This window comes from Oncorhynchus masou, chromosome 8 (assembly GCF_036934945.1).
Source record: "Oncorhynchus masou masou isolate Uvic2021 chromosome 8, UVic_Omas_1.1, whole genome shotgun sequence".
NCBI classification, from domain to species: Eukaryota; Metazoa; Chordata; class Actinopteri; order Salmoniformes; family Salmonidae; genus Oncorhynchus; species Oncorhynchus masou.
In genome coordinates, this window is record NC_088219.1 from 38881281 (window position 1) to 38898202 (window position 16922).

The 16922-nt window shown below is 40.7% G+C and overlaps 2 protein-coding genes across 5 annotated transcripts; one reads left to right on the forward strand and one right to left on the reverse strand.

The window, feature by feature from the left end:
* The first annotated feature begins 2120 nt into the window (after positions 1–2120).
* Positions 2121–15309, forward strand: slc31a1 (solute carrier family 31 member 1). Of its 4 annotated transcripts, none has more exons than XM_064972411.1 (5): positions 2121–2307; positions 11985–12111; positions 12355–12427; positions 12574–12742; positions 13183–15309. In XM_064972411.1, exons 2-5 carry the CDS (start codon positions 11998–12000, stop codon positions 13382–13384), a joined length of 558 nt encoding a protein of 185 aa, XP_064828483.1. In that variant the 5' UTR covers positions 2121–2307; positions 11985–11997; the 3' UTR covers positions 13385–15309. The 4 variants fall into 4 exon arrangements, with proteins under 4 accessions (XP_064828483.1, XP_064828482.1, XP_064828486.1 ...); XM_064972410.1 differs by lacking the exon at positions 2121–2307 and adding an exon at positions 6203–6397; XM_064972414.1 differs by lacking the exon at positions 2121–2307 and adding an exon at positions 6421–6426.
* Positions 15310–15390: 81 nt separating this feature from the next.
* On the reverse strand, positions 15391–16806 carry cdc26 (cell division cycle 26 homolog). The gene is made up of 3 exons (XM_064972415.1): positions 16657–16806; positions 16078–16178; positions 15391–15933 (listed from the first exon to the last, which is right to left on the reverse strand). Exons 2-3 carry the CDS (start codon positions 16156–16158, stop codon positions 15748–15750), a joined length of 267 nt encoding a protein of 88 aa, XP_064828487.1. The 5' UTR covers positions 16159–16178; positions 16657–16806; the 3' UTR covers positions 15391–15747.
* Between the last annotated feature and the right edge of the window lie 116 nt (positions 16807–16922).

Consider the following 16922-nt stretch of genomic DNA (forward strand, 5'->3'; position numbering starts at 1 on the left):
CCCACATGTGTTCTGGACAAAACCATTGGTTTCAGGGACCAATCAGAACGGTTAGAATGTGTCTGCATTCTTGGGGAGGTACTCCGATCCAGACTCAAACGCGGAGAAGAATCTAATGTCCGTGGTTGTGGCGTAGCGTTTGGACCAATATGTAGTTCTAACAAAGACAGTACAGGATGAAGACAGGCAGAAATCAAGTAAAAATTGAATCAAAGAAAATGCTTCAATAGAAATCTCCAATAATGCTTGTAGGTGATGTCATGGCAGAGTTGGCTAGCTAAACCACAGAAACGTCATCGGGGTCGATGCATATGCGTTTTTCATACTTGACGCACATGTGCTTCGCTTTTCAACTAGCTAAACCCTAGCTAATTGGAGTCTCTGTGTACTTCCCTTTGTACCACTGCACGATATTTTAAAGGCTTAATTTTAGGGGCTTAATCTGTGTCTGGGAAACCGGCCCTTAATGAGCAAGTACCCCAGACACCAGTCGTGGGGTCAATACCAAGTGCATTTGACTGCTTGGCATATTGTTTACAACGTAAATTATGTGAATTGACATATAGTACATGTAGTCTAATCATTTTCATATTGTTTAACCAGTAATTTATGTGACCAAATCTACATGTATAGTCTAATCCTTTTCTGTTCAGTGAGTGTTTTGTACTTGTGATTTAATCTAATTCTGTTCTTTACATGGTTACTGACAAAAGCTAGATAAAGGTAAAAAATTACTGCCGGCTGTAGTGATGCTGAAATGCGATCAATTACCTACAGTAAGAATATTTGTGGACGGTTACAATTCCATGTTGCACAATCACAAATAATGAGGAAAGCACAAGGGCATGAAGTAATGGCAAACAATCCCATATTCTGCAAAAACACCTCTCATCACAAACATACAAAACAACTCGTGTGAATGTTAGAGTTTGGACGGGTATCTAATTTCCTTGTTAAAATATTCATGCCTTGGACATGGTTGTTCATGTTCAGCTTCGTGTAGAAGTGGAATTTCGATGGCATCCACTTCATCGGCAATAACAAAGGCGAATTCCATGTCTGACATTTAACGTTTCCTAGAAGAAAAAAACAGAAGTTGTCAGATAGCAAACTGTCAGTGCATAAATATGTACCTCCCTGACTTTACTCGTTGATTTACGTCTACAGTCGGTTTATCACTAAACGCGCACATTTACTTCTCAATCCCAGGCCTGATCTGTCTGTTTCGCAGGCATTCCCGGAAGTCTCACAATGTTATGTCTCTGGTTTAAGAACGCTTGTTTCATCAAACAGTAGGCCAGCGGTACTAATATTAGTACTTGAACTTATTCTCATCATATATATTTGTTAAAATTAGGTAATTTAAAATGTGGAGTGACGCAGCCTGGTCTGTAGACTAGACGTAACATAGTCAAAGTAAATCCGGAATTGTAAAATAGAATAATATGTTGCGTTTCATAAAACAGATGGTTACGTGAGGAAAAAAACTGAGTGGGTGTACAATGCAAACGAATAGCAACCCAATGAATGTAAATTCGTATCTCTTTCAGGACATCTTAAGCTTTTTAGCTAATTAGCAGATTTTCAACCACTTACCTACTTTGCAACTACGTATTATGTTAGCTAACCCTTCCCCTAACGTTAGCCAGACAGCTAGAATTTGTAACATATTACATGTTTTGCAAATTCGTAACATGTTATGTTAAGCAAATTCGAAAATATTGTACGTTTAGCAAATTCGTAATATAATCATACGAAATTAGTGATGGACTTCTACAAATTAATACATGCCATATGAAACGTACCATATCAGACTAAATGGAGTGTCTCGGATTTACATACATAATAATACGATATACTCTGAGACCAGGTTGCCATCCAACCCAGCCAGTGAAGAGACCACCACGAAAATACATACATTTTCTGATAATATCTGTGAATAAAAAATTACATTCGGTGGTATTTTGAGGGCAACAGTAAATGTAAAATACACACAGGGAATGTTATAAGGCGTTATGTAGGCTTACGGGCTGCCATGTGGCGGCGGAAGTGCCTACCCTGAACGGGTCGCCTGATAAGCTACTACATGAAAACATCCGTGCTACGTCAACATTTTCCTGCATTGTCAAATGTCAGGCTTGCTGTGCTTTCGGCGTTTTGCCAGTAGAATAAACGGGAGTCTGAAAGTTCATAGTTAATGATTAGGTTGTGAGTTATCTTGGCCCAAGAAAATCACGCTCGAACCACAGCGTTTCTAAACGTACTGTACTGTCGACGTTGCTGCCACCGTGTTATCTATATTGTGAGGTAAGCGTGTGCGTGCTTTCCTAGACTAAGTTAAACTGTATCGTTCTTTTGGACTTGTTTGACCTCTGTAGCTACTAGATAAGCTAGTTGGCTAGTAAGTACCTCGACTATCTAGTTCATTAGTTAACAAAGTCGTTTTTTGGTATTATGCAACTTGAGCCATCTCACAAAATTCAAACAAATGTGCATATGTTCGAGATCCCATTTTTATTTATATATATCTTTTTTTTTAAAGACAACCCCATACAGCTAGTTTTATTATAGCCTTTGACTATAATTCTACTATTCAGACGGTCAGTTATTGTCGAGAAACACTTGGCTTTTGTATTTGCTACAGTACACAAAATTCTACTTTGTTGCCAAAGACTCATTGATCTTAGTCTCTCTCCACTACCTCAAGGTTTTACTTTGCTCTTTTGCATCGTACTCTCATTGCGAAACAAGTAAGCTATCAATATCTATCACATTGTCATGCTCATTAACTTGTCATAAAGCACAAACATGCAATATTCCCTATTCCAATGTCATACATATTCCACAACTAGAAATTAAGCTACAAATTATGCAAAATAATAGTTTTTTTCAAGCTATTTCAATTGCAGCCTTTTCAGAGCATTGTGTTGAGCATTGATGATGCTGAACAGAACCAATTGTACCTCGGTCCCTTTATACTCTTTTCACAGCCAATTACAGCTTTGAACACACTACCTGTCATAGTTATCCCCTTTATAACATATTTTTAAAAAGTGAGCCTCTAGAGCCAGAAAGTTCCATGACCTGGTGGTTATTATTTATGTTGATCCAAAAGTACATAAAAAAAATGGTGTAGGCTGGTCAACCACAAGAAATGTATGGAACTTTTGTCTCTCAAATGGTCGGTGCTCACTGATCTTATTGTGGGAAGTCTGCTATTGAGTGGCACTCAACAGCCACGGCAAACTCTGCCACAAGACTTTGAACCCCAATGCACAAAAATCTATGTGACTTAGATGCTGTTTTAAAGATCTGCTTTACCCATATTTTGGATTTCGCTTTCAGTTCAACTGCTCTGGGAATAACAGGGTCACTCATAGTTAACTGACTTTGTTATATTTTCATTTACTCTCAGATATGTGAATGGGAGGAATGTTTATGAGTGGGTCTGAGTGAAACAGTGCCCAATTGTCTTTATGTATCAGGAGGACAGTGACAGTATCCAATGGGTCAGGCTGTCCTCCAGCTATGCTGCTATAGTTGGCCCTCCTTCCCTTTGGCATCACTCCTACATGACTGAACCTTGTTTGCCTGGTAAGGGTTTTCATTCTCAACAACCGGTTTACTTTACAGACAGACTTATACTTAGGCTAGTTGATGATGGAGGCAGCAGGGACCAAGTGTATTTGAATACAACTTGTCTGACCTCTGCCAAGCTTAACTGACCACCTTAAAAATTGAAGGTGATTGTTAGTAATTGTTTTGATCTTTGTTATTGATTGAAATGGCACCATAGTTACAGTAGAGAAAATCAATCCCCTCCTGGATCAAGATCCCTGCAGCCTAAATTCGTTTTTTTTTTTACACTTGAAAAGTAATAGTGCCCCTTGTGTCCACTGCCAGTAATAGTGTACCCCGTGGATGCTACAGGAACGGTACGCAAATCTGGTGACCGCCCAACCCTAGTCACATACAACATTCCATGAATGGAAAGCAGTGGATTGATAACACAAACATGACAGGTAAAATAAAACAAGGCTTAAACAACACCTGTAAATCAAAGATGGATTGATGAGAGCGTGATCTGAATCTAATGGAGAAATTCAAGTTTGACGTTTGAATTGAAAACCTTTTGGTTATTGTACCTCAACCTGTATTGTTCTGTACCATCTTGTTTTAAAAGGTGGAAAGTAGGCTAACTTTGCCATTGTACACTCTTAGCTAGCCTGTGTACCCTTTATTGTACTGTGTTTGAATCAGGTAGTGGGTCTTGTGCATTCATTAGGAATGTTTTAAAGTCTGGCAATTATGTAGCAACTGAGGTCGGTGGTGTACTTTTAAATGTGAACGGATTAGGCTCAGGTCTATATGATCATGTGAGGCCAGTTAGGGTCATTGATGGTGATGTGGTACAGTATTTATTTAGATAAGACTGATTAATTGCACACTTTCAAATTGCAGGTCAAGGGTTATCTTTACTGCCCACTGAAGTGATTAGTGAGTTAGGCAGGCCTTTCCAAATGGCATGTTGCCACATTGACAGACGCAAGCACAGAATGGTTTGGAACATTGTCTTCTCTACTCCGCTTGTCTTTGTTCCATCAAGGTGCTGAACTTGAGGATGCAGCTTTTACTAAAGGCAAGAGCTGAAGAAAGTTAATCTCGCTCTCTGAACAAAGCTACAGTACACAAACACACACACACACAAACTGTTGAGTAAATAGTAGGCTTCACTGAGTAATCATCACCTCTGACCTCTAATCACAATGTTTGAGTTGCACAATCATGGAATGTTTTGTTGGTCAGTGGTTGTTGATGCTATTTTCCATTCCGTAATTTTGTACATTGTGCTATTTACTGAATATTTCATCATTGCTTCAGTCACTTTAATCATTGGTGATGATTATTATGAGTACGTTTTATCAGCGCCTTTGGCTTTCATATAATAGGCCTACATCGGCCTTGACTTGACATGCACTTTTACGTCATGTTCCACAAAGCTGGAGGTCGGACTGTTCTATCACAGTCACACTAACTCCTTTTAGACTAAAGGTGCAAGTACATTACATGTACAGTGCCTTCAGAAACAATTTGGCTGCAGGTAGCCTAGTGGTTAGAGCGTTGGACTAGTAAGCGAAAGGTTGCAAGATCAAATCTCCGAGCTGACAAGGTAAAAATCTGTCATTCTGCCCCTGAACATGGCAGTTAACCCACTGTTCCTTCGGGCGTCTTTGAAAATAAGAATTTGTTCTTAACTGACTTGCCTGGTTAAATAAAGGTAAAATAGAAAGCCATACTTTTCCCACATTTTGTTGTCACATTGCTTAAAGGTGAGTTGTTGTGTTACTGATCGACACACAATACCCCATATTGCCAGGAGTTCATGAGTACAACATTTGGTTAACAAATCACATAAGTTGCATGGACTCATTCGGTGTTCAATAATAGTGGTTAATGTGATTTTTGAAAGATACCCCATCTGTCCCACATACAATTATCTGTAAGGCCCCGCAATCGAGTAGTGAATTTCTAGCACAGATTCAACCACAAAGACCATGGAGGTTTTTCCAATGCCTCGCATTTTTCTTCCACTTTGACATTACAGAGTATTTTATGTAGATCGTTGACCAAAAATGTCAAATAAATACATTTTATTCCCACTTTGTAAAACCAACAAAATCTGGAAAAAGTCAAGGGGTGTGTATACTTTCTAAAGGCATTGTATTCTTCGCTGTATCCATTTTCCTTTATCTTTGTCTCCGATTGGTCGTCATAAAGTCTAATGATTAACAAGTCCCTGTACATGGACCCAAGCACAGGAAATGGCATCATTAGTTGTGATCTATGCATCAGCATTCAGTTAATGATCAATTCTTTTGATCAGGAAAGTGTTCTTGTGTTACTGTATCGGCTAGCTTATGTGGGTTTTACCAAACACTGATGAACACAAGCCTACACTGTTTGGTCCTGACTGTTTGTCTGGTCAAAGGACAGTTTTATGAAGTATAAAAGATTGTCTGAGCAGCAAACAAATAAGTGAGTGGACATCCCATTATTTCGTCAGCTAATGTTATGTTTTGTCCAGCACTTGTAGGGTATGTTTTGGATGTGTTTGAAGTATTTGCTTTTGAAATGTCTCTTTTCCTCATTTGGGGCGGGTGCAAACCCATGTGATTGGCTGGATCAGAGGAAATGAGAGGCAGATGAGCAGTCACATGAGGAGGGCAGTCATGAGAGAGAGCAGCTTATTGCACAGCACGCAGTCACGTTCCCAGACTCAAGCAGGAGAGCACACACAGGATCAGACTACACACCTGTACGCATTGATAGGTTGCATGAACACACACATATTGACAAGTATCTTGTCATTGATTTGGCTGTAAACTGAGACATTTGGGTAAGTTGTAAATGTGGTGAGACATTTGGGTAAGTTTTATAATCTCACCCAATTTTATCTGGAATGAAACTATTTCATATAAATGGTCGAATCAAGAATGTTTAGGCTACCGTTTAATAATTTGTAAGTCGCTCTGGATAAGAGCGTCTGCTAAATGACTTAAATGTAATGTAATGTAATAATATACATGTTCCTTGTATGAAATGTATTTCAGCTGTTTTACTTCTGCACGCTCCAAACAGTCTGACTGTTCTGGGGGGAAAAGCATGGACTCTGTTAATTATATGTTTCCTGTTTTTATGTATAGCTCAACCCCAGTAAGCGAATATAGGCGGGGTTTAGGCTTTTGTCCACAGTACTTTGAGAGCAGTCGTTTCTAATGTGAGTCACATCTATATGGTGATCACGTGGTTTTTTTATTGAAGGGACTAGATCAGCTTTAATTTTGCAGATAGATGCTGGGTTCTATCAATGTCATTTTTTTGGCATAATTTCCAATCCCCCCCAAAATATTTTTGTAACATTTATATATTTTTATTTATTTTACCTAACCCTCCCCTCCCCCAATTGGAGTAATCCAAGGACAACTATATTTAGGCTTCTACTTCCAGCTTATACATACTAAACCCATTTTACGGACACGGTACATTTTATATTGGTTCACTTAATTTCTTTTCATCGTTCAGCCACCCTCAACCCCTAAAAACGATCCAGTCTTGACTTATTTCTGCTGTGCTGTTTCACATGGGCAGTACCAAAATAAATGATCTAATGATTCTCTTTGCAGCAAAATCTGCAGAGCTGGGATGGTTGTATCCTCCATATAAACTCAGCAAAAAAGAAATGTCCTCTCAATGTCAACTGTGTTTATTTTCAGCAAACTTAACATGTGTAAATGTTTGTATGAACATAAGATTTAACAACTGAGACATAAACTGAACAAGTTCCACAGACATGTGACTAACATAAATGGAATAATGTGTCCCTTAACAAAGGGGGGGTCAAAATCAAAAGTAACAGTCACTTTCAGGTGTGGCCACCAGCTGCATTAAGTACTGCAGTGCATCTCCTCCTCATGGACTGCACCAGATTTGCCAGTTTTTGCTGTGAGATGTTACCCCACTCTTCCACCAAGGCACCTGCAAGTTCCCAGATGTGCTCAATGGGATTGAGATCCTGGCTCTTCGCTGGCTATGGCAGAACACTGACATTCCTGTCTTGCAGGAAATCATGCACAGAACGAGCAGTATGGCTGGTGGCATTGTCATGCTGGAGGGTCATGTCAGGATGAGCCTGCAGGAAGGGTACCGCATGAGGGAGGAGGATGCCTTCCCAGTAACGCACAGCGTTGAGATTGCCTGCAATGACAAGCCCAGTGCGATGATGCTGTGACACACCGCCCCAGACCATGACGGACCCTCCAACTCAAAATCGATCACGCTCCAGATTACAGGCCTCGGTGTAACGCTCATTCCTTTGGCGATAAACTCAAATCCGACAGTCACCCCTGGTGAGACAAAACCGCGACTCGTCAGTGAAGAGAACTTTTTGCCAGTCTTGTCTGGTCTAACGACGGTGGGTTTGTGCCCATAGGCAATGTTGTTGCCGGTGAGGACCTGCCTTACAACAGGCCTACAAACCCTCAATCCAGCCTCATTCAGCCTATTACGGACAGTCTGAGCACTGATGGAGGGATTGTGCGTGCCTGGTGTAACTCGGGCAGTTATTGTTGCTATCCTGTACCTGTCCTGCTGGTGTGATGTTCAGATGTACCGATCCTGTGCAGGTGTTGTTACATGTGGTCTGCCACATCTGCAGTCCTCATGCCTCCGGCACGTTCACGCAAATGAGAAGGGACCCTGGGCATCTTTCTTTTGGTGTTTTTCCAGAGTCAGTTGAAAGGCCTCTTTAGGGTCCTAGGTTTTCATAACTGTAACCTTAATTGCATAGGAGTGGGAGGTCCCGGTGCACAACTGAGCACGAGGACAAGTACATTAATGTCTAGTTTGAGAAGCAGAGTTGTAAAGAAAAAGCCATATCTCAAACTGGCCAATAAAAAGAAAAGATTAAGATGGGCAAAAGAACACACACTGGACAGAGGAACTCTGCCTTGAAGGCCAGCATCCCAGAGTTGCCTCTTCACTGTTGACGTTGAGACTGGTGTTTTGGGGGTACTATTTAATGAAGCTTCCAGTTGAGGACTAGTGAGGCGTCTGTTTCTCAAAATAGACACTAATGTACTTGTCCTCTTGCTCAGTTGTGCACCGGGGCCTCCCACTCTTTCTATTCTGGTTAAAGAAAGTTTGCCCTGTTCTGTGAAGGGAGTAGTACACCGGGTTGTATAAGATCTTCAGTTTATTGGCAATTTCTCACATGGAATAGCCTTCATTTCTCAGAACAAGAATAGACTGACGAGTTTCAGAAGAAAGTTCTTTGTTTCTGGCCATTTTGAGCCTGTAATCGAACCCACAAATGCTGATGCTCCAGATACACAACTAGTCTAAAGAAGGCCAGTTTTATTGCTTCTTTAATTAGCACAACAGTTTTCAGCTGTGCTAACATAATTGCAAAAGGGTTTTCTAATGATCAATTTGCCTTTTTAAAATGACAAACTTGGTTAAGCTAACACAACATGCCAATGGAACATGAGTGATGGTTGCTGATAATGGGCCTATGTAGATATTCCATAAAAAATCTGCCGTTCCCAGTTACAATAGTCATTTACAACATTGTCTATACTGTATTTCTGATCAATTTTGTTATTTTAATGGGCAAAAAAAATGCTTTTCTTTCAAAATCAAAGGTATTTCTAAATGACCCCCAAACTTTTGAACGGTAGTGTATGTAAATAAGGTATTTCTGTTTTTTAAAATAAATTTGCAAACATTTCTGCAAACATTTTTACGCTTTGTCATTATGGGGTTTTGTGTGTATATTGCTGAGAATCATTTAAAAAAAAATCATTTTTAGAATAAGGCTGTAATGTAACAAAATGTGGAAAAGTCAGGGGGTCTGAATACTTTCCGAAGGCACTGTATGTTTGTGTAATGGCTAACATCTCGCTGTGGTAGTAACTGAGTCTAGCAGAGCAGAACAATATGAGGCAACAGATGTTTTGACTGGAAACCAGCAGTTTAAAAGATGTGGTTTTTGTCTTCAAACCAATGTCATTGGTTTCCCCCTCTGGGTGTTCCAGACCTTTTTCATATCTTGTGTTTCTCTAATTAATTGACATTGTCCATTTTAAGTGGGCATTTATTGTGTTATAAAGGCAGTTTTTACAGATGTGGCCTTGGGTTGTTTAGATATTAGATTAGTTAGGGTCCTGATGGCGCTCTCGACTCGTGGCTAATTCTTCCTCTTCGAATGATTTCTCTCTTTCTGAAGTAGGGAGTGAAGGTGATTTTCAAGGTGACCTGTCTACTAGATTTAGATTTAACCTGAAGCAGTGTATGAAATAGCCTTGGCACACGCTGGTCCGAACTGGCTTCACAGTTCTTGGGACCATGTTGTTCTATCTGTAGCCTAATATGTGTCTGTTCTTTCCTCAATTTAGGCACTCTTCAGATCCAACAAACGCAACTATAATTAGCCTAACTATTGTAATTGCATTATCAATAACTCGATTACAAAATGGCAACGCTGTAATCGTCCTCTTGACCTATAAACGTTTATGGTCTGGGTACTGTGCTTCCTTTTGCACGTACTTGATGTCCAAGAAAACCGTTTCAATCAGCGTTTACAATAGACCCCGGCCACCAGTGGGTTCAGTACAGTAGGTTGAGGTTCATGGTTAAAACACCTCTCAGCTGAGTCACACCATCTCCGTCTCTCCATAGCAATAACACTGGGTACGTTGGAGTCTTTGACTGACTCGTGTTAATTATGGTCCTAACTTGTTAATCGGTGCTAACCAAGGAGCATTAGAGAGGATCTGGGGCTTGTCCTCAGGATAGTGGCATGGTGCCAAGCCAAGAACCAGGCTACTCCAATTCTGAGTGATTACCCACTTCATCCCTCTTTAAGCTCACAGAGTCAAACACGGACCGGTGTCCTTACAAATCTGGAAAATTTGGTTTGAGAGGACCTAAATTCGACGTGCAGGCGTACACTTGCACACTGCATTTTTCCTGGACTATAATAAGCATGAGTCCTACACTGTGCTGATAAGGGTGGGGCAGTGTTCCCTCTAAGCTGTGTGCGTGCTGCGCAGCTCCCCGGGACTGCTGTGCAGAAGAAATATCAGCCCACAGATAGAAGCACGAGATTGAACTTGACTTGAATTAAGGGCTGTGTTTCCTGTAGGCTTACCCTGGCATGATGTTTTGATAACCATGTAAATCTCCCTCGGACATGGTGGACTTTTATCAATATATTTGTCTATATTTACTTCCGAAAATGCTAATTGGCATCAAAGTAGACCTCATGCAAGACTACAAATCCCTACAAGCTCCTGCACGTCATCTCCAGCTGACACCTTTTCTAACAGGTATTGTGTCAATTTAAAACTTGCACAAGACAGTTCACAGAATTGTACTGTTAAAAAAATGTAGCCAATTTATTAATTACAAAATGTAGCTAACTTTACATAGTTCTTACCTTTGCCTCGAATCAGGCTGTCGCATCCAGATCATGGCATTTGTAGTTCTTTATTATAGCCACATTAGCAGCTTATTAGCATTTCAATTTTGGGGGATAAATACAGGGAACTATGTTGATATAAATCACCTTGTCCTAGAGAGATTTACATGGTTATCAAAACATCACGCTAGGGTAAGCCTACACGAAACGCAGCCCTTATTTTAAGTGTTTCTAAAATCCCCTATAGGAAAAATGAATGTTGGAAAAAAGATTAGACCCATTTCCTTGTTTGACTGCATGGTTTTCTGGGTATTATGACTTCTACTCTGGTACTCTATAGGCAGCAGGTAGCATAATTTGTCTGATTCTCTGTAATAATGGAATGGGCATAATAATGCATTTTATTTTGTAAAGTGCTTTCTTGTGTCAAACAACACATTTTCAGTCACCTCCTTGTCTATTGGACAAGTGGATAAACAGGTTAATGTCAAGCCTTGCATGTTGTTTTTTTTACATACATCTCAAGGAATATAGGCTTACATTGAACACACATTAGCTGCTACTGTAGGCTGGATGATAGAACAGCTATTTCCATGTTAAAATGTTATGGGATGCATTTTCTCCATTATTTTGATGGTAGGCCACTCTGGTAGCACTACATTATGATCAAATAGCCACAGTAGCCTACTTGGCCACTTGTTAAAAGTGTAACTTAAAGCAGGTACAGCCTCAGTGTTCACAGTATACGTGTGTTGGAAGTTGCACAGAATTTTCACTACGTTCAAGTTTGGGCTCAGCAGACCTTAAATATGCTCAGTGCCTAATTTATTTTTAGTGAACATTTGGGGGTGGGGTTTGTTTGTTTATTTTTGGCTTGATATCTGTTTCCGTCTTGGCTTCACAATAATTTTCTGAACACCTTTGGCACTGCCAAATACCTACCACAAAAGCCACCCATGTATGTGACTGATGTGTATTTTGTCTCTGTATTTCCTGGTTCTTTTAGGCCTACAGTACAGATGAACATGAACATGCACCATGATCACCACGACCACGGCACCATGGCTCCTCCCACGGGGACAGACTCCCATGGGGATGGAGCAGTACACAGTGCAGGAGGAATGATGATGATGGTGAGTGGGCCTGGCACTCCCCAAAGAAATATCACACTAATTTCTCTGTTACAGTGTGGGATTTACTTAGGCTTGGCACCCTGTCACTGCACTTTCTACCACCAAAGTTGCAAATCTGGTTTTAAACTCTTAATTCAAACGGCCTGCTTGACATTTCTCTCTTCTGTGTGTGAGCTGAATCACTGTAAATCCCTTGGCTCTGTAGGTGTGTGACACAATGTGTTTTCTATTCCTCTTCTGAAGCAAATGACCTTCTACTTTGGCTACACAAACGTGGAGCTGCTGTTTGCTGGTCTTGTCATCAACACACCTGGAGGTAAGTGTGTGTGTTTTCCAGGATGCATTTGTAGACTTGAAATGTAGTGCAAAAAGTATTTTATGACCATTACCGGTTCATTATTACCCCCAAAAATAAGTTTAATATCTAACCAACATTAACATCTCAATCATGTCTCCTCTCAGAGATGGCAGGGGCCTGCATTGGTTGTTTCCTGCTGGCTGTGCTCTACGAGGGGCTGAAGATCGGCAGGGAGTTCCTGTTGAGGAGGAACCAGGTCAACGTGCGCTATAACTCCATGCCTGTCCCAGGAGCAGACGGTACCATGCTCATGGAGACCCACAAGACTGTAGGGTGAGTGAGACCAAATATGCAACAGGCCTCCTCACTAAACGGACACACAGTATTGCAGTGAAGTGTTCCGATTTATACCCCAAATGTGAGACTTCTAGACGTGGCAGCCCAAATGGGATACTGGCTCCACATTAACTTGTAGTAGGATATTTTGAAGCTTATTTGTCCCATTTCACACATGTACACGTGTGTATTAATACGCATTTGTAAATGTGTTTTTTTTTGCATATCCCAAACTCTCCCTGAGACACACTTGTAGACTGGCTCAATGCTCGAACCACTAGGCTACCTGCTGCCCTGCCTTACTGTTTGTGGGGAACGTTGGAGCCATAACAGGAATTAAAAATGCCTAAGTAGCCACTAACACCCGACTTGCAGAGTGCTGTGAATGAATTGAAAACATGACTCTTAATATTCCCGTTTCCTTCTCTCCCCTGCAGCCAGCGGATGCTGAGTCTGTCCCACTTGCTGCAGACGGTGTTACACATCATCCAGGTGATGGTCAGCTACTTCCTTATGTTGGTCTTCATGACCTACAACGCTTACCTGTGTATCGCCGTGGCAGCGGGGGCCGGGGTGGGATACTTCTTATTCAGCTGGAAAAAGGCTGTGGTTGTTGACATTACCGAACACTGTCACTGACACCCCCATCTGGTCTATTCATCCTACCACACACGTAAAACACACACACAGGCATTCTCCTTTCAATCCCCATCATCATGCATTGTTTTTGCATGTTACACATTTGGACAGTTCACTTTGTCACACTAAAGCTTGATGGTAAATCTGAATTATGACCATGAGCTTTTACATTTGTGACTGTCTGTCCTATTGGTAGCTCTAAGACTACCCATGTCACCGTAACGCAATGTTTGTATTCCAAATTCTTACGCCTCCCGTCTCAATCTCCACGTCTCTGTCAAAAGAGCTGAACGTTCACTCTTCCCCCAGTCGTGCCATTCTCAATCAGTATTTTTATTATTGCGCAACAATCGGTGACCGTTCATCCTTACAGCATCGGACCTAGGGTTTTCTGCTCATACAGGGCATTGCGACATTTACAACCACTTTCTCATTGAAGAACAGTGTGCTGGTACAAGCAAGGAGTAGTTATATGAATAGGGCCTATAGTATCTCCTGGCCAGGGAACAATGCTGGGCCCTAGTTGAAGCATTCTGAAGCCAAGTCCTCTGCATTTCATCTGACTGTCCGATGGGGGTCATAAATAATCAGTGTCTCACAACGGGAGTCAAAGGTCATACTTGAGATTGGCTGTATAACTGAGCCTTAGTAAACCCCTTTGCCTTAAAGGAGGAAAACATGTGACAGCCTAGGCCAACTGTAGACAGGACCCATAGTCTACTGATAAGTGCCAGCACCATTTTAAAGAAGTTTGTCCTTGTATTGTTCACGTGATTATATGACAAGCCTTAAAACCATCATGATACACACTGCTATGCAATGTTCCATTTTGGATTATTATTATTTTTTTAACTCAGTATTTACAAATAACTCTTCACTTAAGAGTAGGCTTGATCTGACCCATAAATGTACAATAACAATTGGCTCTTGCACATTAAGAAGCCAATGTAAATAGAAATATATGTACATGTCAAACCTGCTGCTCATATCACCTCCAACGAAGATAATTTTACATCTAAATTCAAGTGTCTGCCTTTCTAAATCTTCACTACCATAAATTGTTGCTGGCCAAATCTTTAATTTGCTTGTTTCAAGAAACAAATTAATGTTGAACAGATTACTGGGTCTAATCTGAGCACATAAGGAGGTCCCTAAACCTCAACCTAAAAAGGGTTAACTTTATCACTTGAAGTGGGATTCCCCACTATAATTTGGGAGTAACTTTTGGTGTGTTTATTCAATGGGCTTAAAGTAGCACATGTCAACACAACATGGATACTAGTGTCCTTATTGGAGCAAGTGCTCAGGTCCCAAGGACAAGCAGATAACTCTGGGAAAGTAGGAGGCTGGATCCAGTGCTTTCTCAGACTGGCCAAGTAACACATGATTTCTGCACGACTCTGTGACCCATCAGTGCTTAGGCCACACACTACAGGCAGTACATACTTTGACAGAAGGGTGATTTCTATGAAGTATAACCTAAAAGAGAAAATATTTCCCTTTTAGGTATGTCTTTTTAGTTTGTTAATGGTTTACTTCTTTTTTTTGAGATAAATGACTGTAGTAAATGTTTATCAGTTGCCTGAGTGACATTGTGTTGTGCCTGGTTTGGGGATCAAATTCCTAGTTGCTATAACTGGATTTAACAGCCACGTGTTCTCATTTACATTGCAATAAAGCCAGGGACATTAATATATACTTTAACATAATAACTGTTTCTGCTTTACCATGTGAGATCAATGTATAAAGAGGATATATTAGTCAACTGTACAAATGGAGTGTTGAAGTAAATTGGCCAAAAACAAGTGGGAATCTGACCACCACTCCAGCGCAGCATCGGTGTGAACATGTCTGTATAGTTTTACATATTTATAGTGTTGTAATCTTTCTAGAGAACACAAGTAATAAATTGTATCATTCAAGAACTATATTTGTTAAATTCTGTTGCAGTCTCCTGTCCTTGACATAAAGTGGCATTGAAGGCAAATAAAAGTACACGCATACCATTAAGTAATGACTGATTTAGTTAAAGTCCATTCAGTTAATCCATCTTTCCACAGATGCTACCAAGTCTGGATGTTTGTAATAAAGGAGGGAAACCACTGTACACGACCCCTCTCAAACATTACATTGAACAAAAGGCAACCTTTGCATCAGCAAGTCCTAACTTTTCAGGTAAATGCAGCAACATTACTTTAGACTCATGAATGCAATATGATCCTCAAAGTACACATTTGTTTTGTAGGGATACACTTCTCAGGTAAACAAATACCCCTGACCATGTCAAGAGCACAGTCACGGTGCCAACCACACACCAATGCTGGAGGGGCCAACCATTTTAGCGGTCTCTGTCCGTTAGGAACCTAAAATTGCAGGTTTCCAAAGAGCGATGGCAAGGTGTTGGGTTTAGGATGGGGCTTGTAGCCTATTCTCTCATTGATCATCTGTTCCCGTGTCTTCCCATCCCCTGTTCCACTACCGGCCCCCACCATGTCACTCGACATCGCCACGCCAACAACATCCACCTCATCTCGCTGTTTCTTCCGACTCTGAAAGAGGAAACCAGTGTGGGTGGTAGTTACACACATGAAAGTTCTTGCAAAGATAATAGGGACTGCATTGTTCATACACTAAGATAGTATTTTATACCTGCAAATACTATAGAGATTATTCATGATGTTGCAGCTACTCACCTCAAGCTCTTTCTTGACACTCTCAAACTCCTCGGTGTCATCCAACTTCAGCTCCAGACGGGTGGGCTTTCTGCGCAGCATCTTCTACCCACTAACGTTAGCTGGGAAGCAGATGTGCCGTATCAATGACTACTTATTCACACAAGTGGCATAGGAATCTGTTGTACTATTATAGCTGGCCAAAGATAAAAGGTGATAAGTCAAGTGCTGAGTGCAATAGGTAACGTTAGCATTAAATCACTTAGTACTGTATATGAAATGACACAAAATGAGATTGTTAACTCTGCATGGTTGAAAAAGGACACGTAAGTATGAATGTCACTGTTAGTCTAGACCTGTCGATTACGAAGCCTGTGACAAATAACATTTGATTTGATTTATGCTGCCAAATAAATTAATTATGCCCATATTTCTGCAACGTCCTACTCCTAGCTAGCTAAACAGCAAGCTGGCTAACTAGAGCTAAGACTACAGTGACGGACCAAATTTGGCAAAGGAGAACCAAAATAGCGAGTTTCCCACGTAAATAGTTTGTCTCTGAGACCCAATGAAACAGGCAAATCGTTCATATTTACTTACATTTTGTTGTTGTTTATTTGGATAGTAGCTAGCCACGCTCTGTAGAATCCGCCATAAATTGACAAAGAGCTTCTGGGTAAAGTAGTTTTTCAGCAGTGCTTTGCTTCGGCGTGTTTGACCCTTGATTAGTCAATCGGCTTGTTCGACATAGAGAACGCCATCTTGTGTTCCAAAAACCCAGAAATGAGTTACCTCTGGTTCGTTCAGCCATTCATACGGCGAAAATGAATAGGAAAGAATAGGATTTTGGGATAAATGCCGAAAAT

Coding starts and splice junctions, on each gene's coding strand:
- slc31a1 (XM_064972411.1), top strand. CDS start 11,998: ATGAACATGAACATGCACCATGATCACCACGACCACGGCACCATGGCT. Junction 12,112..12,354: donor CAGGAGGAATGATGATGATG/GTGAGTGGGCCT, acceptor CCTCTTCTGAAG/CAAATGACCTTCTACTTTGG. Junction 12,743..13,182: donor GAGACCCACAAGACTGTAGG/GTGAGTGAGACC, acceptor TCTCCCCTGCAG/CCAGCGGATGCTGAGTCTGT.
- cdc26 (XM_064972415.1), bottom strand. CDS start 16,158: ATGCTGCGCAGAAAGCCCACCCGTCTGGAGCTGAAGTTGGATGACACC. Junction 15,934..16,077: donor GTGTCAAGAAAGAGCTTGAG/GTGAGTAGCTGC, acceptor TTCCTCTTTCAG/AGTCGGAAGAAACAGCGAGA.